The sequence below is a fragment of the Pezoporus occidentalis genome, unplaced genomic scaffold, assembly GCF_034315485.1.
Source record: "Pezoporus occidentalis ecotype Australia unplaced genomic scaffold, CSIRO_AGI_Poc_V1 ctg189, whole genome shotgun sequence".
Taxonomy (NCBI): Eukaryota; Metazoa; Chordata; class Aves; order Psittaciformes; family Psittacidae; genus Pezoporus; species Pezoporus occidentalis.
In genome coordinates, this window is record NW_026913737.1 from 856,154 (window position 1) to 873,623 (window position 17,470).

General features: G+C 40.6%; 1 protein-coding gene across 5 annotated transcripts in view; it reads left to right on the forward strand.

Annotated features, from left to right (window-relative positions):
- TEDC1 (tubulin epsilon and delta complex 1) overlaps nt 1-17,470 on the forward strand; it is a 76,851-nt gene that overhangs the window by 25,013 nt on the left and 34,368 nt on the right. For 4 of the 5 annotated variants that reach the window (XM_062616290.1, XM_062616293.1, XM_062616291.1 and 1 more), the window contains exon 5: nt 3,132-3,230. The exons of the other annotated variant lie outside the window; for it this stretch is intronic. In XM_062616290.1, coding sequence (XP_062472274.1) covers nt 3,132-3,230 — 99 coding nt within the window. The remainder of the gene's footprint in view (nt 1-3,131; nt 3,231-17,470) is intronic. 5 annotated transcript variants of the gene reach the window in all.

Consider the following 17,470-nt stretch of genomic DNA (forward strand, 5'->3'; position numbering starts at 1 on the left):
ATGGTATGAAGTTCTGCAGTAACTGGTGAAGAGGGAAGCCTCCCTGGAGGTCATGTGTTGGGAATTGCTTGTTAGGTGGTCTGACTGGCTGTTTCTCTTTGCTGGTTCTTCTGATGAGCTTCTTTTCAGTGACTTCAGCTCCCAGAAGGCGTGTTGAAGCTTACAGACATGTACACATCTCCTGTTGTAGGAGGAAGAGTTCCTCAGGGAAATTTTAACCTGAGGAATTTTTCAGCCTGAGGTTATGAGCTGTTGAATAACATAATGGCTTCTCAACATGAACAGCTTGGCCTGCTTTGAAAATATAGTACACTAATACCATTATAATTACCTCAAAATTCTCAGTAGTATGTATTTATCTGATATACCTTCAGATATATGGAAGCATGAAGAATAAATTACCATGTTAAGGCATGCCTTTTGGTTCCTTCTATTCTGTTTCTTCTTCTTTCTGTCATATGCCAGAGGAATATCTGTCTGCCTGGTTTTTGATCCTTCTTGAATTCATAGAGGAGAGCAGCTGTTTTTAGTTGGGCTTTGAGTTGCCATTTTGCCTTAAAAATGTGAATGAGAAGCCTTGCATAGTTTCAGAAAAAAAAAAGGGTAGGAACCTGTATAGTTTAAAACAGGCATTGTTTTGGGGTCTGTTAAATGCACTGTGCCACAATGAGCATGTGAAGAGAAACAGCAGGACAAGCGAGTTTCTGCAAAACTGTTGGATTTTCCTGGGGGTATTTTCAGCTACACTTCATCCACTAAAAGACCAGGACACAAACTACACCTGAAATAGGGGAGGGTTAGGTTGGGTGAATTTTGTTAAGCAGGTGAACATCTGATTGTAGAATATGTGTATCAGTTAATAGGAATAAAATGATATTACATGGAATTCTTTATGACTGCCCAAGGAAGTTGTGAATGCTCCATCTCTGGCAGTGTTCAAGGCCAGGCTGGACAGCCTTGAGGTTGAGTGATATGGTCTAGTGGAAGGTGTCCCTGCCCATGGCAGAGGAGTTGGAACTAGATGATCTTAAGGTCCTTTCCAATCCAAACCATTCTATGATTCTGTGTTAGAAGGAGAGTTTAGCATATTTGGTGTTATCAGATCATGGTAGAATAAAAATAATGGTTGTAATATACTTGGAAACTGTAAGAGCAAGAGTTTTATTCTGTCAGTATGCACTGGGAAATACCGCCTATGAATGGAGTGGTTTCTTGTGCCTCCTCTCAGATAAGCAATATAACATGTATTACAGTGGATTAGATTGTTAGTATTTGTATATCTGATGTTGGAGTAAAAGAGTAAAGGGACAAGGACAGAGTCTTGATCTCTGAATAACAGAGGGGGCAGAGACTTGCTGGGTGATTACCTCATTTTCAGTAATTTATGAGTGAGCTGAACTGCAATTATTAAATACATCAGTATTTTGGAATGAAGACTCTACCATGTTACTCTAAATTACTACCTTGGTTTATTACATCATTTTTGGTTTATTATATGATTTTTATCTTGAGATATTTGGTTTGAAAATCTTTATTTTTGTCTGAAAGAGAATTTGCCATTAGATCTCAGTAGCACATTCTTTAATGCAGTACAAGTTTTTGTCTTGTGGAAGTGTGTGTGAACTATGAACAAGCCCACTTTTCATCTCCTCTTAGGTGAATTAGGCAAGCTGATATCCCTGCAGGGTGTCTAAGCTCAAGGGCGTTTAGGAATTGGTACTGGAAACTCCCCAGAAGTGATGCTCAGTGGGGGGCTGTGCTTGTACTCTCATGCAGTGTTTTAGCATATGGTTAAATCAGACCTGCCTCCATGTCCATTCCAGTGCCACGAAGCAAAAGCTCTGCCTTGCTCTCTAACCTGCTTCTTGTACCTTGGTACTGTTTTCCTCTTTAAGCCTTATTTTATCTTCAATGTGTTGTGATTATTGGTAGCAGATTGTGAAAAATACAAATACTGGATTATTCCAGTATCCATCAACTCAGGTCTCAGGGAAACACCTTATTCCTCAGTCATTCTAGCTTCTGAGTATTTGTTCTAGGCTTTAGCCATTGATGCTGCTGCAAGAGACTTGAAGAGGAGCAGAAATTAATTCCTGGTGCTGGAGGCCCAAAGGTTTGGCAGCCAGAGTTATGCAAGAATGCAGCAGGGAGAGAGAGGAGTGGCGAGTAGAAAGGAAGAACATTGTGTGGGGAGGTGCTCTTTTATTTTTAAACTCACATAGCTCTGCACATGTGACAGATGGTTGTCACCAGAAGTGAGTTTTGGGAAAGGAGCACTAAAATATTCTGAAGTTTCAGGGAAGGGTTGATAATTACCTAGTGCCTGTCAACTTTAAAATAGTTGTCAACACCCAAGTGTATGATAAAGTTCGTATTAGAATAAAGGAAGAAAAGCAGGAAACATTCTCTCTCTTCTGGCAGAAATATTAATGAAATATGAGCGATTGTCTGACAAATGTGCAGTGCTATCTTGTTTGGCAGGTGCAGTTATTACAGTAACAAAGGGATCAGCTCTGAATAGGAGGAATTGCTTTTTATTGTTCCCTTGACTAACTTGGGAAGCTTCTTCACCAAATAATTGATGATACCATCACCAGCCACCTGGGACAAGGTCCCAGTAAGCAAAAGACAGCAATATATAGCAGCAAAAGAAACTTAATGTAACTTGGTAGCATTTTCTGCTTGAAAGGAAGAAGTAAAAAATTACTCTGAGGGTATCTTTTACCTCTGATAAGTCTTCTGCTATGTCAAATTGTTTCTACTTTCAATGCGATGCACAAGAGTGTGTGTAGTGTAAGGAAAAAGACTTCAAGACAGGACAAAAAGAGAAATCTTTCTGGTTTACTGTGGTAGCAGCCGTAGCAATTCCAGCATGTGGTTCTGGTAACAATACCAGATGGACCATTTTGTGAGATGATCGTGGTACGTGATCATCATTTCCTGCAGGCTGTTTAAAAAAAGGTCTGTCGTGTTGGTGGTAGTAGTTATATTTGTACTTGTCCATTGGGAATGGGCTTGTATCCACTGGTTCACGTCACTGTGCCAATCCATGCAGCTGCTAGATCTTAACTAATGATGTTAATGAGCTGCTCCTTGTACTGACAAATATCTTTTAAATTAATCTATTCTAGATCCATTTATTCACTAGTGGCTCCCATATGGACCAGATCCTTGGACATTTTTCTGTCACAGAAACAGATCTTGTTAGACAACCGGAGAACTACAAGCAGGTAATTCCTCTGCTGTAATTCTTGGATGCTTTGTATGCTTTTCATAACTATTGTTAAACAGAAGACTGCACTCCTTGTAACATGTTTTTAATTTGGTTTCCAACAGAAATAAGGGCTTATTTATATTGAATTGTCAGTTTCCTCAATTACAACTTGTATTCACCAAATGGTTTCTTCCAGTTTGATAGAAGACAAAGTTATTACGCAAAGTTTTATAAAACCTGGTAGACAGGAAGTGGGGAGAGACCTGACTGAAAGTGCCACTTAAGGCTTGTAGACTAAACCATTTTAGATCAGTTGGCTGACTGCTATGTATACTTCCAATGACTACACCTGGGCCAGCCAGCCAGAGTGTCTTGCCTGTGGCCTTGCATGAGCAGCTCATCAGTGAGGACATGGAGAGACCTGATTTATCTCTCCAGGCAGAGACAAAACATATCTGTGCTAGCATTCATTAGTTTTGGAAATCATACAAGTTGACTACCTTTTTGGTAGTAAGAAGCTTTATTTTGAAAAATACTTTAGAAGCACAGAATGGTTGAGGTTGGAAGGGACCTCTCGAGTTTACCTGCTCCAATGCCTCTGTTCCAGCAGAGTGACCTAGAGCAGGCTGCTCATGGCCATGTTCAGATGGCTTTTGGCTATCTCCAAGGATGGAGACTTCACAGCTGCTCTGGGTGACCTGCTCCATACTCAGTCATTCTCAAAGTAATAAAGTGTTTCCTTACATATTCAGCCAGAACCTTCTAGGGCAACATCATTTTTCCCAATGTACTATTTTACTGTTCCATGTATATATTTCTGCTACTTTCATATACTCAGTTATGGATGTTTCATTTTATAATTTCAAGCAGTACAATTCGTTTGTTTTAATATAACATAATACATTTGTTTTACAAATTGGTTTGTAAAAGTTTTAGTCTGTGTGAAACTGAAATAAGATTGAAATTTTAAGCTCAGCCTGGACAAAACCAATAGTTGGCAAATTTCTGCAGCATGTCCAAATCTGTTTACTCAAAGAAGATACTCTTTCTGCTGGTGCCTTAAGAACAGAAGTAGAGATTGTAAATACCACACACAAAGAAATTCTGAAAAGTAGATTTGAAGATGGGAGATGGTCTTTTGTTCAACCCCCTAAAGTACAGTGCATGATAATCTTTCATTACTGAGCATTACTTGAATGAACAGTTCACATCCTGCCTCTTGGTAAGGTTCAACTATTTAGAAGATTTTCCTGGAAAATTAGTGTTTTCTAGAGCAAATGGTTAAGTCAGCTTGAAATTTCTTTCTCATTTGTGCTTCACAGTCTCTCTCCTATGGTTTGCTCTGTAGCTCAGAACACACAGCAGCAAAGTCCTTTGAAGCATATACATTAGTCTTTCAGAGCTTAGCAAATGTCCGGAAAGGTCTGGTGTACTGGTACTAGAAACTTCCAGGCTGTGTAGAACTTAACAGCTACCTTCCTCCAAAGCCTTACCCTGAACATGTCACTGATCTGTTCCAGTAAAGTATAATGATACTCCAATAAAGCCTATTTGGTTTTGACTGCACTGTTGATGAATTATTCCAGTTTTCTTTCTTGCATGATGCTCCCTGTCTGGATGTCTGCTTCAGGTGTGCTGTTCATTGGAGGCCCAGGATAAAATGGAAAGAATCTTTTTGTATTTTAAACATTGTGGTTAGGTGAAGTGCTATAGTCATGAAGGTTTAATGGGCAGCTGTGTTGCTTTGTTAAAATCTGTAGAGTCTTCATTCTACATTTCTTAGGCTTAAACAGCAAATACGTGATATAAGGGATACCCCTTCAAGCAAGGGCGATCAATGAGAGAGACAGAGGTGGGGTGGCAGGAGATGTTTTCTTAAAACTGTGAGTGGCCACAATCTCCATCTCCAGTTCTGGGTTCTGACAGGTGCTATCCGAAATGGGCTTCTCCAGCTCCAGTGCATGTGTGTGTGAAACTCTTTTCATATGTCACTTACTGCTTGGAATGGTCCAAAATTGGAACTGTTTGTCAGCATAATCAGCTGTGAAATTCTTAGCTACTTGAAGCTTCTGAATCTATTAAAGAAAAGGGGTTCCTCTAAGCTGCTCTCTTGTGCCTGATTCTAAAATAAGCAGGAAAAAAATGCAGGAAATCATCACACCACTTCTGTATGCATATTTTCGAGAGTCTTAAAATTCTTACTGTCATCATTTGAATAATCTTTATAGTTTTTGTTTCCCCCTACCCTTATTTCCCAAAAGTAGTCTCCAGAAGACATACGCTCAGTATGTATGACAAGCCTGCTATAACAAGGTAGTACGGACTTGAAAAAGCAAGTCTGTTTTAAGTGTCAGTTTTCCAGATGGATATCATACTCAATATGCAAAATTATATTTCTTTGGAAAAATGTAATAAAAAGCCTCTAATTTTGAAATATCTTGATAAGATAAAGTAAATTATACGTATATGAATAGATTGGTTTTCAAATATTGGTGCAGATGGCAGCACTCTGCCAAATGTTTTTTCCAAAAACTGTGAAATAATTTTTTTTTTCCTCTTAAGTAATGTGACATTTCTGTTAATGTTACCTCAAATAACAGCCTGCTGCATGGATCAATAAAAAGAGCAAGCACATCAATATGTCTTACTGTTATGCATCCATGTTGTTGGATGGTGTTACAAATTTCTTCTCATGTTAGGTATCCTTCAAAGGCTAGAAATGCAAAGTGGATTGAAGTGTCAAAAATTAGCTATCACAGAAAGGACATTTGGTTGTTTCTGCTGAAGCCTAGGGTTCATTGTCATCAAGAATATCCTGGGAGATAAGTTGTTCTGACCTGTAATAAACCAAGAGATGTTTAGTCTGACAGGAAAAGTGTGATAGGATACAGATAACTGTGAAGTTAAACTTCAGTTTATGAAATGGAATAAGGCATGCTACTCCTTTTCTATAAAAGTTGCACATTAACGTGATTAAAACATTCTTCCCGTGGATTTTTGATTTAAAACTCTTTTAGTGCTTTTATATACAGGGATTTTCCTGGACATTATTATTCTTTTATCATCATAAATGTCTTTGTCAGATTTATAGAGCTGGAAGCATTCCAAGTATAATAGTTTTAATTATATTTTTTTCTCCAGTGAGGCATGATAAAAATTTCAACTTTTCCTGCAGTTTGACTTGGCTGTGCTTATCTCTATGTGCTTGGCTGTGAATTGCAGGTCACTGCTGAGCTTAGTTCCTGTGTTGCCCAGGGGTGTCAGTGAATATGATGTGACATTATTCCAGCTGGCTTCAATTTCCAGTTGAAGTACATGTGCATGCTTGTGTTAGCTCTTGACCTCTATGTGTATGTCCTTTCTTTCCCAGAATACTGTTGTGTCTTTTTGAGCAGTCCCTAGTTTGCCGAGTGTTGCTTGAGAAGATATGCTGGTGGCCATTTTCTCATCAGAAGCGCCTCAGTGAGTGGAGATGGTTATGGAGCCGTTTGCCTGCAAGGCTGTGCCAGAGTGTGCAAATCAGGGATAATTACAGCATAGCAGTGTGCAACAGCCTGTGCATTGCTAGGGAGCATGGCCTTGGATGTTCATTGTCTTTTCTTGAAAACCTCTTGCATGCATCACTTAAAAGTGTGCTACAACACAATCTAGAGCATCTTGTACATTTTGTGTTCTGGTATGTTTTCCAAGCTGCAGTGGTCCTGCTCGTTTCTGAATAGTTTTCTGTGTCAACTGGGGGGCTGGAGGGCTGCTGTTACTTGCCAGCCTGAAGTATCTTAGGGCAGAAATGGAGTTCTGATCTCTAGCACTACTGCTAAAATGGTTTGGAAGTGTACTGGGGAGAGCATGTAGAAGATATGGCTGAGGGCAAGTGACATCTGCCTGAAATTTTCCAGGGCAGTATGGTCTATCTCTCACATTCCTCTTGTGACTGTAGGACAGTGGTTGTGATGTGCGACCAATTGGGTAGTTTTTTATCAATTGAGGATAATATAATCGCATTCTTGTCTATGAAGCCCATAGCAGTGTCACCAGAGCTGATGTTTTACCTTGAGCTTGAAAAACTGTGTGTTGCACTTAAGAGTCATTAAATTAACTTCATCATCAAATTGTTACCATATATATAGATCAATGAACTTTGAAGCAAAACAGCCTACTCCTTTGTTTTCTTCTGCCTCTTCATATACTGCTTTATATGTGGAACTCAATCTCACAGGTTCTGTGATTAGCAGAGATTAAAAATTGTAGTCCGAACTCGAGTCATCGGTACAGTGCTGGCAGTGCAGGATTAACATTAAAATTGTAATGAGTAAAGGTGACACCTTTGAATGCCAGTAGATCAATTTACTGAGTGTGACAGGAAATAAATAACACAGCTGTCTGCCAGATGGACATGCAAAGAAATTTATAGAATTTGTATGTCAATATCTAATAATTTTGTATTGGAATTTTTTGGGAAAAAAAATTGACCATTAACGTATTTTAAAGGAAATGTATTTAGCTTAAGGAACTAAGGTCCTTGGTAATAAGTAAATAGGAGCAAGCAAATTGTCTGACTTTGCATATATAATGTATGGTCAATTCCATGCCCATAAAAAATTCAGGTGAGCTTTAGCTCTCCAAGTAGCAGGGATTGGGTAGGATGGAATAGGATGGTACAGGCATAGCACTGCTCTGCCTTCTGGGCTGTTCATGTGTCATGGAAGGAAGCCAATGTACGTGTCTTGCATCCTTCAGTCAGATGGAACTCCATAATTTCTTATTGTGACGTTCAAGGGGTAAAGGATCAAGTTGTAAGATAAGCTGATTCTGGACCCTAAATCTTGTACCAGTTTCCATTTAAAACGTGTCCAGATGGCTGTTAGAGATGGGTGACACAACAGGTTTATTCCCCGTGAGTAATAGCCCATGGTTTTAATTCATGCAGAGCACTAAAGAGCTTTGTTCTTTTCAGAACAAGTTCATTCAGATTGGGAGCTGATAGGCTTTGAGTTTTCAGAAATATTGAACATGCATTTTCTAGTTACTTTGCATGAAATTTGAGTCTTTACTTCGCATCATATGCCTGCACATATGGGCTTGTGCACTTCTTGCATAACGTCTTCCTGATCTGTTGAAGTATTTTATCTGCATAGGCATGTTAAATGGTAACATCAACCAGTATATTCAGGGCACAAACATCATGTGAGAGTTTTTGGTCCATTTCCATCCTAGTGACAGCACCACCTCCTAGAATGTCTGTGAAGGCAGAGCAGCAAAAGTGAAGCCTGTTATCTAATACAAGTTATTCAGCTGGTTACTGAATAATTGCAATGCTATTGCATTATCTCCAGAAATGGATTCTAAGTTGCTGACCGTCCTGGGTGAAAATGGAGTACCTATGGCAGAATAATTCTAGCTGCTGTGTTTCAGGCGACATTTGGTGTCCTTTTCCTGGTTGTTTGGTACTTCATGGAATGTTCCTGGTGGTGACAGACACTGCAGTCAGCCGCTAAATGAAAATAAACAGTTAAAATCCTGCTGCTAAGCTTGACACTGTGTCACTTTATTGATTGACACAGACCTGTGCTAGCCTGTAGTATTTCTGGAATCAACCCTCTTATGGTCTTGTATGGTGGGGGTGAAGGGTATGTAACCTTCTTTGAATTTCAAAGAGCCTGCTAGGGGACCATTGATATTTTATGATGTCCTTTCATCTGTTGTACAAAAAGCAATTGAACCAACACGATTCTCAGTGTAGGTACCAACAGAAAAAGTCTCATTCATTCTATAGTGTGTGGTGCTGTTGTGTAGAAGATGAATTCAGGAAGCAAAGGCTTGCACTGCATGCAAATTCCACAAAAAAAAAAAATCATCTTTTCTGAAAGAATGACCTTGAACTTCAAGGACAAACTGCCTTCACTGATATAAATTGGCTTAGATTCATTATCTTCTGCGCTGCTCTGGCAACTAATTCTGTTTGATCTGGCACTCTGCTTTTTATATGTTCATTGCTTCATTTCCTTGGTTAAAGCCATGGTTTTGCCATTTCTGCCATGGAACAGGATCAGCATTTCGTGTTGTAACTACAGTTCTAATTAAGGGAAGCTTTGCCAGTTTGTCATTGTCTTTCAGTTTCTTGGAAGGAAAAAAAATACTTGAAATTTTTCAAGTGGACCCTGCCTAAAAAATACTACAGCATAAAATTCAAGAGTAATTGCGTCAGGGCGTGTGAGGATTTGTGAAAATGTGGGGGGGTTTGTTTCGTTTTGTTTTTTCTGCGCATCTTCTGTCTGAAATTCCTCTGTGGTGAGTCTTGACTCCACAGAAATCTTCATGCAGATTCATTTTACTAAGTGTTATGCCAGGCTCTGTGTGAGCTGTGACACCATTCTCAGAGCAGTAGGGCAGAAGAGACAGCCAAGCCCCAAAAGGACTGGAACACAAGGAGGTTTTTAGACTTACTCTATGCACTGCTAGAACAAGCTTAGTTTGAAGCTGTAGTGACTCCTGACCACTTAATAAATCTGCTTACAGGGCTTCAGATGACCAGAATATTTGGATTCTGACATTGTTAAATTTTCAGAACAGCAGGTAAGCTGATAGATTTTGTAGCAACAAGATTTGTTTTTCTTTTACAGAACTTTTTTAAGGCATGGGTTTTTCTAACCCAATGCATAAAAATTGTTACCCATTTTAAGCAAGTTTATTTTTCATTGATGATTGCTGCTGGGTACATCTTAAGTATTTTAATGATGAAATTAGAAGAAGTTCTAGAACTGCTGCCCTTTAATGAATTTCAGCGTTCACCAATGAATTGTATGTTAGACCCATGGACACATATGTTTTGAAAAGGTCAATTATGACATGTTTTTTGAATTTGCATCATTATGCTTGCCACGGTACTGAATAAAAATAGCAAATGCATTGCCCTTTTAAAGTATTCAACTTTTCCTCTGTTCCTGTCTTTCATTTGCTTTTACTAAGCCATTCTAATACTATTCATTGAAGAACATGGGAAACATGACTGTGTTAGGAGCTGCAGGCTGGGAGAAGAAGTGGCGCTCTAGACAGGCAGTGGCAATGGATAGAATGGACAGTGGTGGGCCTCTTTGCTCTGGCTCGTGTTCAGTGAAGTCAGAAGCTGGAAGAGATCCCTGGGTAGGAGGCCTGCGTGAGGGCATTGGGGGAAGCAAGGTGGCTCTGATGATGTGAAAGAATTCAGACTATCTGGGTGAAAAGAGACTTGAGTGAGGCGTTAAAGAGAGGCTGTGGCAGAACAGGCTGAATATGGGCAGGGACGTCAAGACCAGAGAGGAGAATTAGGATAGGGAGCTGAGAACAGGGAAAATGAGTCTGTCTAAAGACTTAAAGCACTGTCTTGCTCCTTGTGGGATTCTGAGAAATTTCCTACTTGCAGGAAAACATCCCCTTTCAGCGATGGTCCAGGTGGACAACCTGCTACTGCTGCTAGTTTGTCTGTTGACCCAAGAGTCTGAAGCATATCTAGTACCTCTAGAGATTATGGTCCTGCAGGCACCTGGGCATCTCTGATGCTGCAGGAGGAATTTCAGAAGTATCTTTCTAAAAACACCAAAGATATTAATTGTCTACATTGGAGTACGGTGTTGCAGTGCAATGCATATTTATTAGGGTACTTTATCCCAGAACCATTATATCAGATGGAGAGCAGAGTGCCTTGTTTCTGAGTCAGAGCCGTGGTGAAGAAAATGGTTGAGGAAGGTGAAGAAGTAGTTGTATTAGTGGGCATATTGTTGGAAGAGGAGGAAACCTTAATAGCTGAGATAGTAGAGCTTTGTCCTGGAGAGCTGCAGTCTCCTGTGCCTTTCAGTTCTCACATTAAATAATGCAAGTTACTTCGGCTAGGCTTTCCATGGTGGGCTGCCAATGGGATGTTCATGTTCTTTGTGAACAATTTGATGCTCAGAGATTTGATTTCTGGAAATGTTGAGTATTCCCAGCTGGTGCTGAACTTGGTGGGACCTGTGCTTGAATCTCCTGCAGAGTTTGAGCATGCAGGCGGCATCACTTAGTAATGTCAGATTTAACCGCAGATAGTATAATAGGTCCTTCAGCACATTGCTCTGCGGAAGCATTAGGCTGGATCCTAGAGTCAGTAGAGTTGTGCATGTTAATGCAGCCTGGGCCAGCTGTCTGGTGTCTTCCACTCAAGGTGCTCAGCTGAAGGAGCTACATTGGCTCAGGAACTAACTCAGTGAAAACTACATAAAGCATTTCTGCAAGCTGTTGAGTTGTGCTGTCTTCTGGGTGTATTCATGAAGTGCTTTATGGTAATTTTAAAATTCTCTGAAAATCAGGTCTCGGAATTCCCAGTTAATGCAACCACAAGAAATGGAAGCATTTCACTTTCATCTCTCTGCTTTCATTTCCCATTTGTAAAATGACAATAATATTATCATTTCGTCTCACATGGGTCATTAGGAAAGAGAACTTGTTTATGTGGAAGATAAAAATTCTGTCTTCCGAATGAGGTTTGGGTGATGTATGGCAAATAAGTCAGTGGCTTTCCTCTGAAGAATAGACAGAATAATATACAATTTATAACGAAAAGGAATAGCTTGTGGGGTGAGCACCAGCCATTCCGTGCCCTGGGTGAGACAGATTTTGGAGCGAAATATTTTGGTCATATAATTCTAGACCTTATACACACGGGATGGTCAAATTAGTGTTGTTTAGACAGCTTCAATTGTGGCACTTTTAAACTTTGACTGCTTAAGTTTCTAACCTTAGCAGTTCTTTTACCGGATTGTGTATTAAAAGTGTAAAACATACTTACTGCTATGAGCTCTGAATAACACTGGCCGTCAAAGCCGATGCTTCCTTCCTAGCCCGTTAAATTACTTCATGTATTGTGGTGTTGTTGCAGCCACAGTTACTTTAGATGTTTTACATGCATCATAGTCAGATTGGTGAGAACTAACATGGGAGCTGACATTAATATTGCAGAGAAGAGCAGATCTGATAACATACTGAATTATACATGGGGCTCCAGCACCTAAATGCGGGAGGCCTGCAGGCTCACAAGAAAGCTCGAGGGAGCTGAGTGATCCAGAATACTCGATTTTTAATGGTGGTTGTTCAAACAAGAAAGAGTGGAGGCTTGTAAGAACGGATTTAATATGAAGGGCACTTGCAGGCTCAAACAGAATATAGCCTCTGTGCTGCTGTATGATGAGCAGGGTCAGGAGAGCATCTGTGGTACTTGGCTGGTCTGAGCTGGCTGTTTGACCCTGCCTGAGGGTCCTGCTGTGTCCTAGATGACTGCTTTCCCCTTGGTGCCCTGATATTGGTAAGCTGAACAACGGAGCAAGAGTTGGCTTTAAATCCCCATGGGTTATGCTCGTTGAAAGATTTATTCTTTGTCTCTGGTTAATCTCTGGTTTGGTCTTCTGATAGAGCAATGCCAGGAGCAGTGCCTTCCATGGTACTGTGCACAGTGAAGTCTGCTACACTGGGGTAGGTAGAGGTTCAGAGCCTGCAGGGAGGATGAGCTGTACTGGGAAACCCGCAGTTTCCTTGTGTGTGAGGATGCTTCAATACAGTAAAGAGTTTTTGTTCTCTTAGTGGCACTGCGTAGATCACCTTTAAAATCCAGTAGTAATTGGATTATTGTTGATTTTTTGGGGGAGAAGGCTCTTGCTTTGAAGCTTGGTATGTTGAAGATTATTGAAAATGGAAAAAGCTGTTGTATTTTTCTCTTCCAGCTGTGTACATGGGAACCCCTCCTCACAATTACTGGAGTAGCAGTGGATACTGTCTTGCAAATGGAGTGATTTGGTTGTTATTATGTATTGCCTGTAGAGTAGGAGACTGGCTACTTGAGGAAACGTTTTAAAAATGAAATAAAAAACTTCTCAGTGATTCAGGTATCATTTTTTCTTCTCACATTTCATTGCAAGGAAAGAATTAGCACTAAGAAAGCAAAGAAACTGTCAGTGACAGCATGTGCTGCCCACCCATGCTGCATGGCAGGAACAAAGAATTTAATTCCTGCATTTTTTTAATGATTCACTCTACAGAAGGAGTTGTTCAACTGCCATGTCATTTTCTTTCTGAAATACCACAGCAATTGGTTTTCAGTTCATTTGCTGACATTTATCGTATAAAACATGGTTTGCTATAGTAGCTATTGAAACCTCTTGGAAATGGTAGATCAGGTACTTATTTGCAAAAATGGGGCAGAGCATATGCAAACCTTGTAATCTGTGTAAAATCAGGAAGAATTAGAGGTCAAATGGCTTCAAAGCTGCTTTTAGATAGTGTCTACTTGTAGCTGAGTTTCTGATCCTTAAGAAAATGAAAGGGCCTGGCCAGCTGTGCACTGTAGAAGCAAGAGCAATCAAATTGTGCAAGATAATATATATTGTTATTTCTAAGGCAGATTCAAGTCAGTTTTAGAAGGGATGGCTTTGAAAAATAGTTAAATATAAATGATTTACCTTCGTATGCTTTGTATGGTTTCACAAAGCAGTCTCCCTGTTGGGGCAGGCACTGCACCAGTTGTCTTGGGAGCAGAATTCCTCTCCTTACTTCCCTGGTCATCCCTATTGTGCTGCTGTTGCAGGTTTTCCTCCCTTCTGATAGCAGTGGGGTTTGGCTTCCAGATCCTGCTGGGAAGATGTACAGGGACTGTCCAGAGCCAAGAAGCAGTTGGAGGGTCAGGGTGGGTGTTTGGAGTTGATGACAGGAGAAAGGATGAATTACCATCTATGGGAGGTTGGAGAGGTTAGAAACATATGGGATGACTTTTCCTTATGCTGCAGAGAGAAAGAAGCCTTTCTCTGCAGGAGCTAAACTGTTTTAAATCTCAAAGAATAAATATGATCAAAACAATCTCCTCTGTTTCTCCTTCCCTGCGACTGTCTGTGGTGTCAGACGGTTTTCTGCTCATCTGATGCCTGCTGTTACCAGCTGGTTCAGTTCCACCTGCTCTGGGACAGACACTTTCCACCTCCGCAGTCCCCTCAGCTCCTGCTTGTGGTTCCCTTTCAAAGCAGTGTGGAGTATTCCATCCAAGAAGGAGGCAAAGACATGTCATTCAAGCAGTTTGAGAAAGACAAGGACAGAGAATGTGCCTGTGTTTACATATCACTAAGGGAAAATCCTTATAGCCAAACTGGTTAGAGATGGGTTGGATAAATGAGCTGTAATGTGAGTAGAAAATTGTTTGGGCCACTGAACTCAAATTGGTGCCTGATCATTAGTGGTGTCTGAGATCAGCTTCTGGGCCAGTACTGTTTAACATCTTATTTGTGGTTTGCATGATGGGATGGAGCACACCACCAGCAAGTGTGTGAACAATACCAAATTGAATATACTTGAGGGCAGTGCTGCCACTCAGGGGGACCAGGAGGGGCTGAAGAAATGAACTGAGATGAGCCTCAGGAAGCTTAATAAAGGCTACTGCAAAGGCCTGCATCAGGCTGGAAGATGACTGCTTAATAAGTAGTTTTGCAAAAAAAACCCAGACAAACCCAAACAAATACGTGGGAGTCCAGGATGACAGCAAATTGCGCAGGAGTCAGCAGTTTGCCCAGGCAGCAAAGGCTGACTGCACTCTGGGCCCTGCTAACAGAAACACAGCTGTCAGAGCAAAGGGAGGGAATCCTGTCCCTCTGTCTAGTGCTCGTGATACTGAGTGCAAGATGTCTGGTTTGGGCCCTCCAATGCAAAGACAGTGTCATGCAGGAGCAAGTCCAGGAAGGCCACTGATGTGGTTGGGGCTGGAGCACACTCCAGGCTCTTCTCGGAGGTGCAGAGACAGGAGGAGGGTGACAGACAGAGGCTGGAACATGAGAAATTATGGCCAAATACAAGGGGGGAAAAATTGCCATGAGGGTGGTCAAAACGTGGAACTAGATACTGGAGAAAGAGTGACATCTCTGTTGTTGATGTTCAGGACTTGCTGGACAGAACTCTGAGCGCTTTGCTTTCAGAAGGAGATTGGATTAGAGACCTCTAGCGGTCCCTTACCACCTATGTGGTTCTCTCGTCGGCTGATGGTAATTAGTATGAGAGCATCTTCAGATGACAAGTACTTGCTTGTCATGCAGCCATGAATCATGTAGTTGTTGAACTCTGTACCTGATTTCACTTCCGAGTCCCCCTTCTTGGGATGGATGCTTTATTTTGTTTTTCCAGACAGTTTTAGTGCTAAAGTATTTCTTTAGATAGTTTTTAAGCAAGGTGGTCTCTAGCTGCAATTAGTGTCCTTTTGGAAGAACTAGCAGCACTATATAGCTACGCTAAAGCAAATTGTTCTCCCTCATGGCATTATTACCTTCACCTGAAAATTTCCCTAGGCTGCAATTTGTCATTAATATTGCCTTCAGTTAAACCTAGCCATACAAAAAAAAAAGGGGAATTAACAGAGCTGCAATTCTGGAGTTGCCATCACCAATTTTGGGGGTGAGTTATTACTTAGCACATTTTATTGACCAAGCACGTAGAGTTCTTGGTCCTTGAAAAAATGATGCAGTGGTTCATTATGGACTCCATAAATTGTTGGACTATGTAGCAGCAATATCTTACTTAGTCTCCTACACCGTAAGAAAGGAAGCTATTTCTGAAACACAGTGGATATATATGGCACTATATGGCTTGACTGATATGAACACTTGGTTGTGGTTGCCAGTGACAGAAAAACTGATAGGATGATACTGAGTTTCACTGCTGCTTTTGTGCTTTTGCTTGTTTTATGCCATACTTAACATAATTTGAATGCTGTGACAACGACAGTGACATACTATAATATAATTCCACCTGAGACAATGCAGCTGGAATTAATAAGTTGGAGAGACAAGGCTGAGGTGCTTTGTCATCAGTTGGCACTGGATAACCTTTTTTTGTGGAAGTGCTAACAAACCCAGTGGTGGGAGCAAGGTGCCACAGCTCAGGTGATGCTCTGGGCCAACAGAGGGAGGCTGGGCAGGCTCTGTGGTCCCTTACAGTGCTATAGAAAAAGTTGTACCAGCATCATATCTGATGTGTGCGAGCTGAATGATAAAATTCCCATTTATCAGCTGAGGCTGATGTGCAGGGGCATGCGTGGTGTGCGAGGTGTCTTGTTTCCACATTCATATTGAAATACCCTGGTCATGTTGCCTCTTAACTTTCCTTGGTAGGAGACTTCAGACTGAGAGTTGCTTACTTGCTGCCATTCTCTTGTGCTGGAGTCTGAAAGGGTTTCAGTGGTGCAACCTAGTGGATCTTAACTGGAAAATTAGGTCCTGAGGGAACAAATTAAATCTCAGGGAAAAAATGTTAAGGTGAGGAGCTTTAAAACTCATAACCCATCTCTTCAGTTGTGCCTTGAAGCTGACAGTAGCCACTAGAGAGTGCAGAGCATCTTTGCTTTTGGAGTCTTTACTGTTGTTTTCATCTAAAAGAGAAATCAGTTCCCCATTTTGATTGGAAAAGAGACTTTAGGCTTGTCAGCCTAGTGCCAAAATACGTCTGTTGGTGAAGGCTGTGACGATCTTGTGATCCCTCACTGCAACCTCTGTTGTCCTGCATTCACAACTGCATCAAAAAGACACACCCATTCAGAAAGTCAAGCAAAACAGGACTGTTTCATTCTCTAGCCTCGTGCTAGTTAAAGAAGCAAACTAGAATTAAATTCATATGGTCACATATTCATATGGTCACAACTGAACTGTTGCTGGAAAGCTGAGCTAAACTCTTTGTTTTTCAGAGGTGAGAATGCAGCTCAGGTAGGGAGAAGACAGGTAAAGCTTTTTTTTATAGCCTCATAAAATTAAACTTTGTGTGCAGTTTGCCCATAATGTTAGCTCTATTGGCAGGTAGTTTTTCTTTTTTTAAATAGCCAAGGAAATAGAGTTATACAATCAACTGTTACTCATGTTTTGCAAGTGGTTTCGGATTTGTGCTTCTTTTAAAATATGTTTGTTGCTAATTTAAAGGACTGTGTTAAGAGCCTAGTGAGAGAAATTAATTGACACAAGGGAGACTGTAGCAGACTTTAAATTAGTAGTTTCTCTAGTCAATAATGCATATTTAAAAATGTGTGAAATACCTGCATGCATGGTAGGCTATGATGGCTTGTCAAAGAAGAGCTAGATTGGGAGAAAATATTCATATCAAGTTGGCAAGCTTAGACTAATCCAATATCGAATAACTTCTTAAACTCATTGTTTCACTAGAATGAAATCTCTGATAATTATATGTGCTGTTGGGTCTCACAATGGTGGAAGCCATTCTTCTTCATGTTTCTTT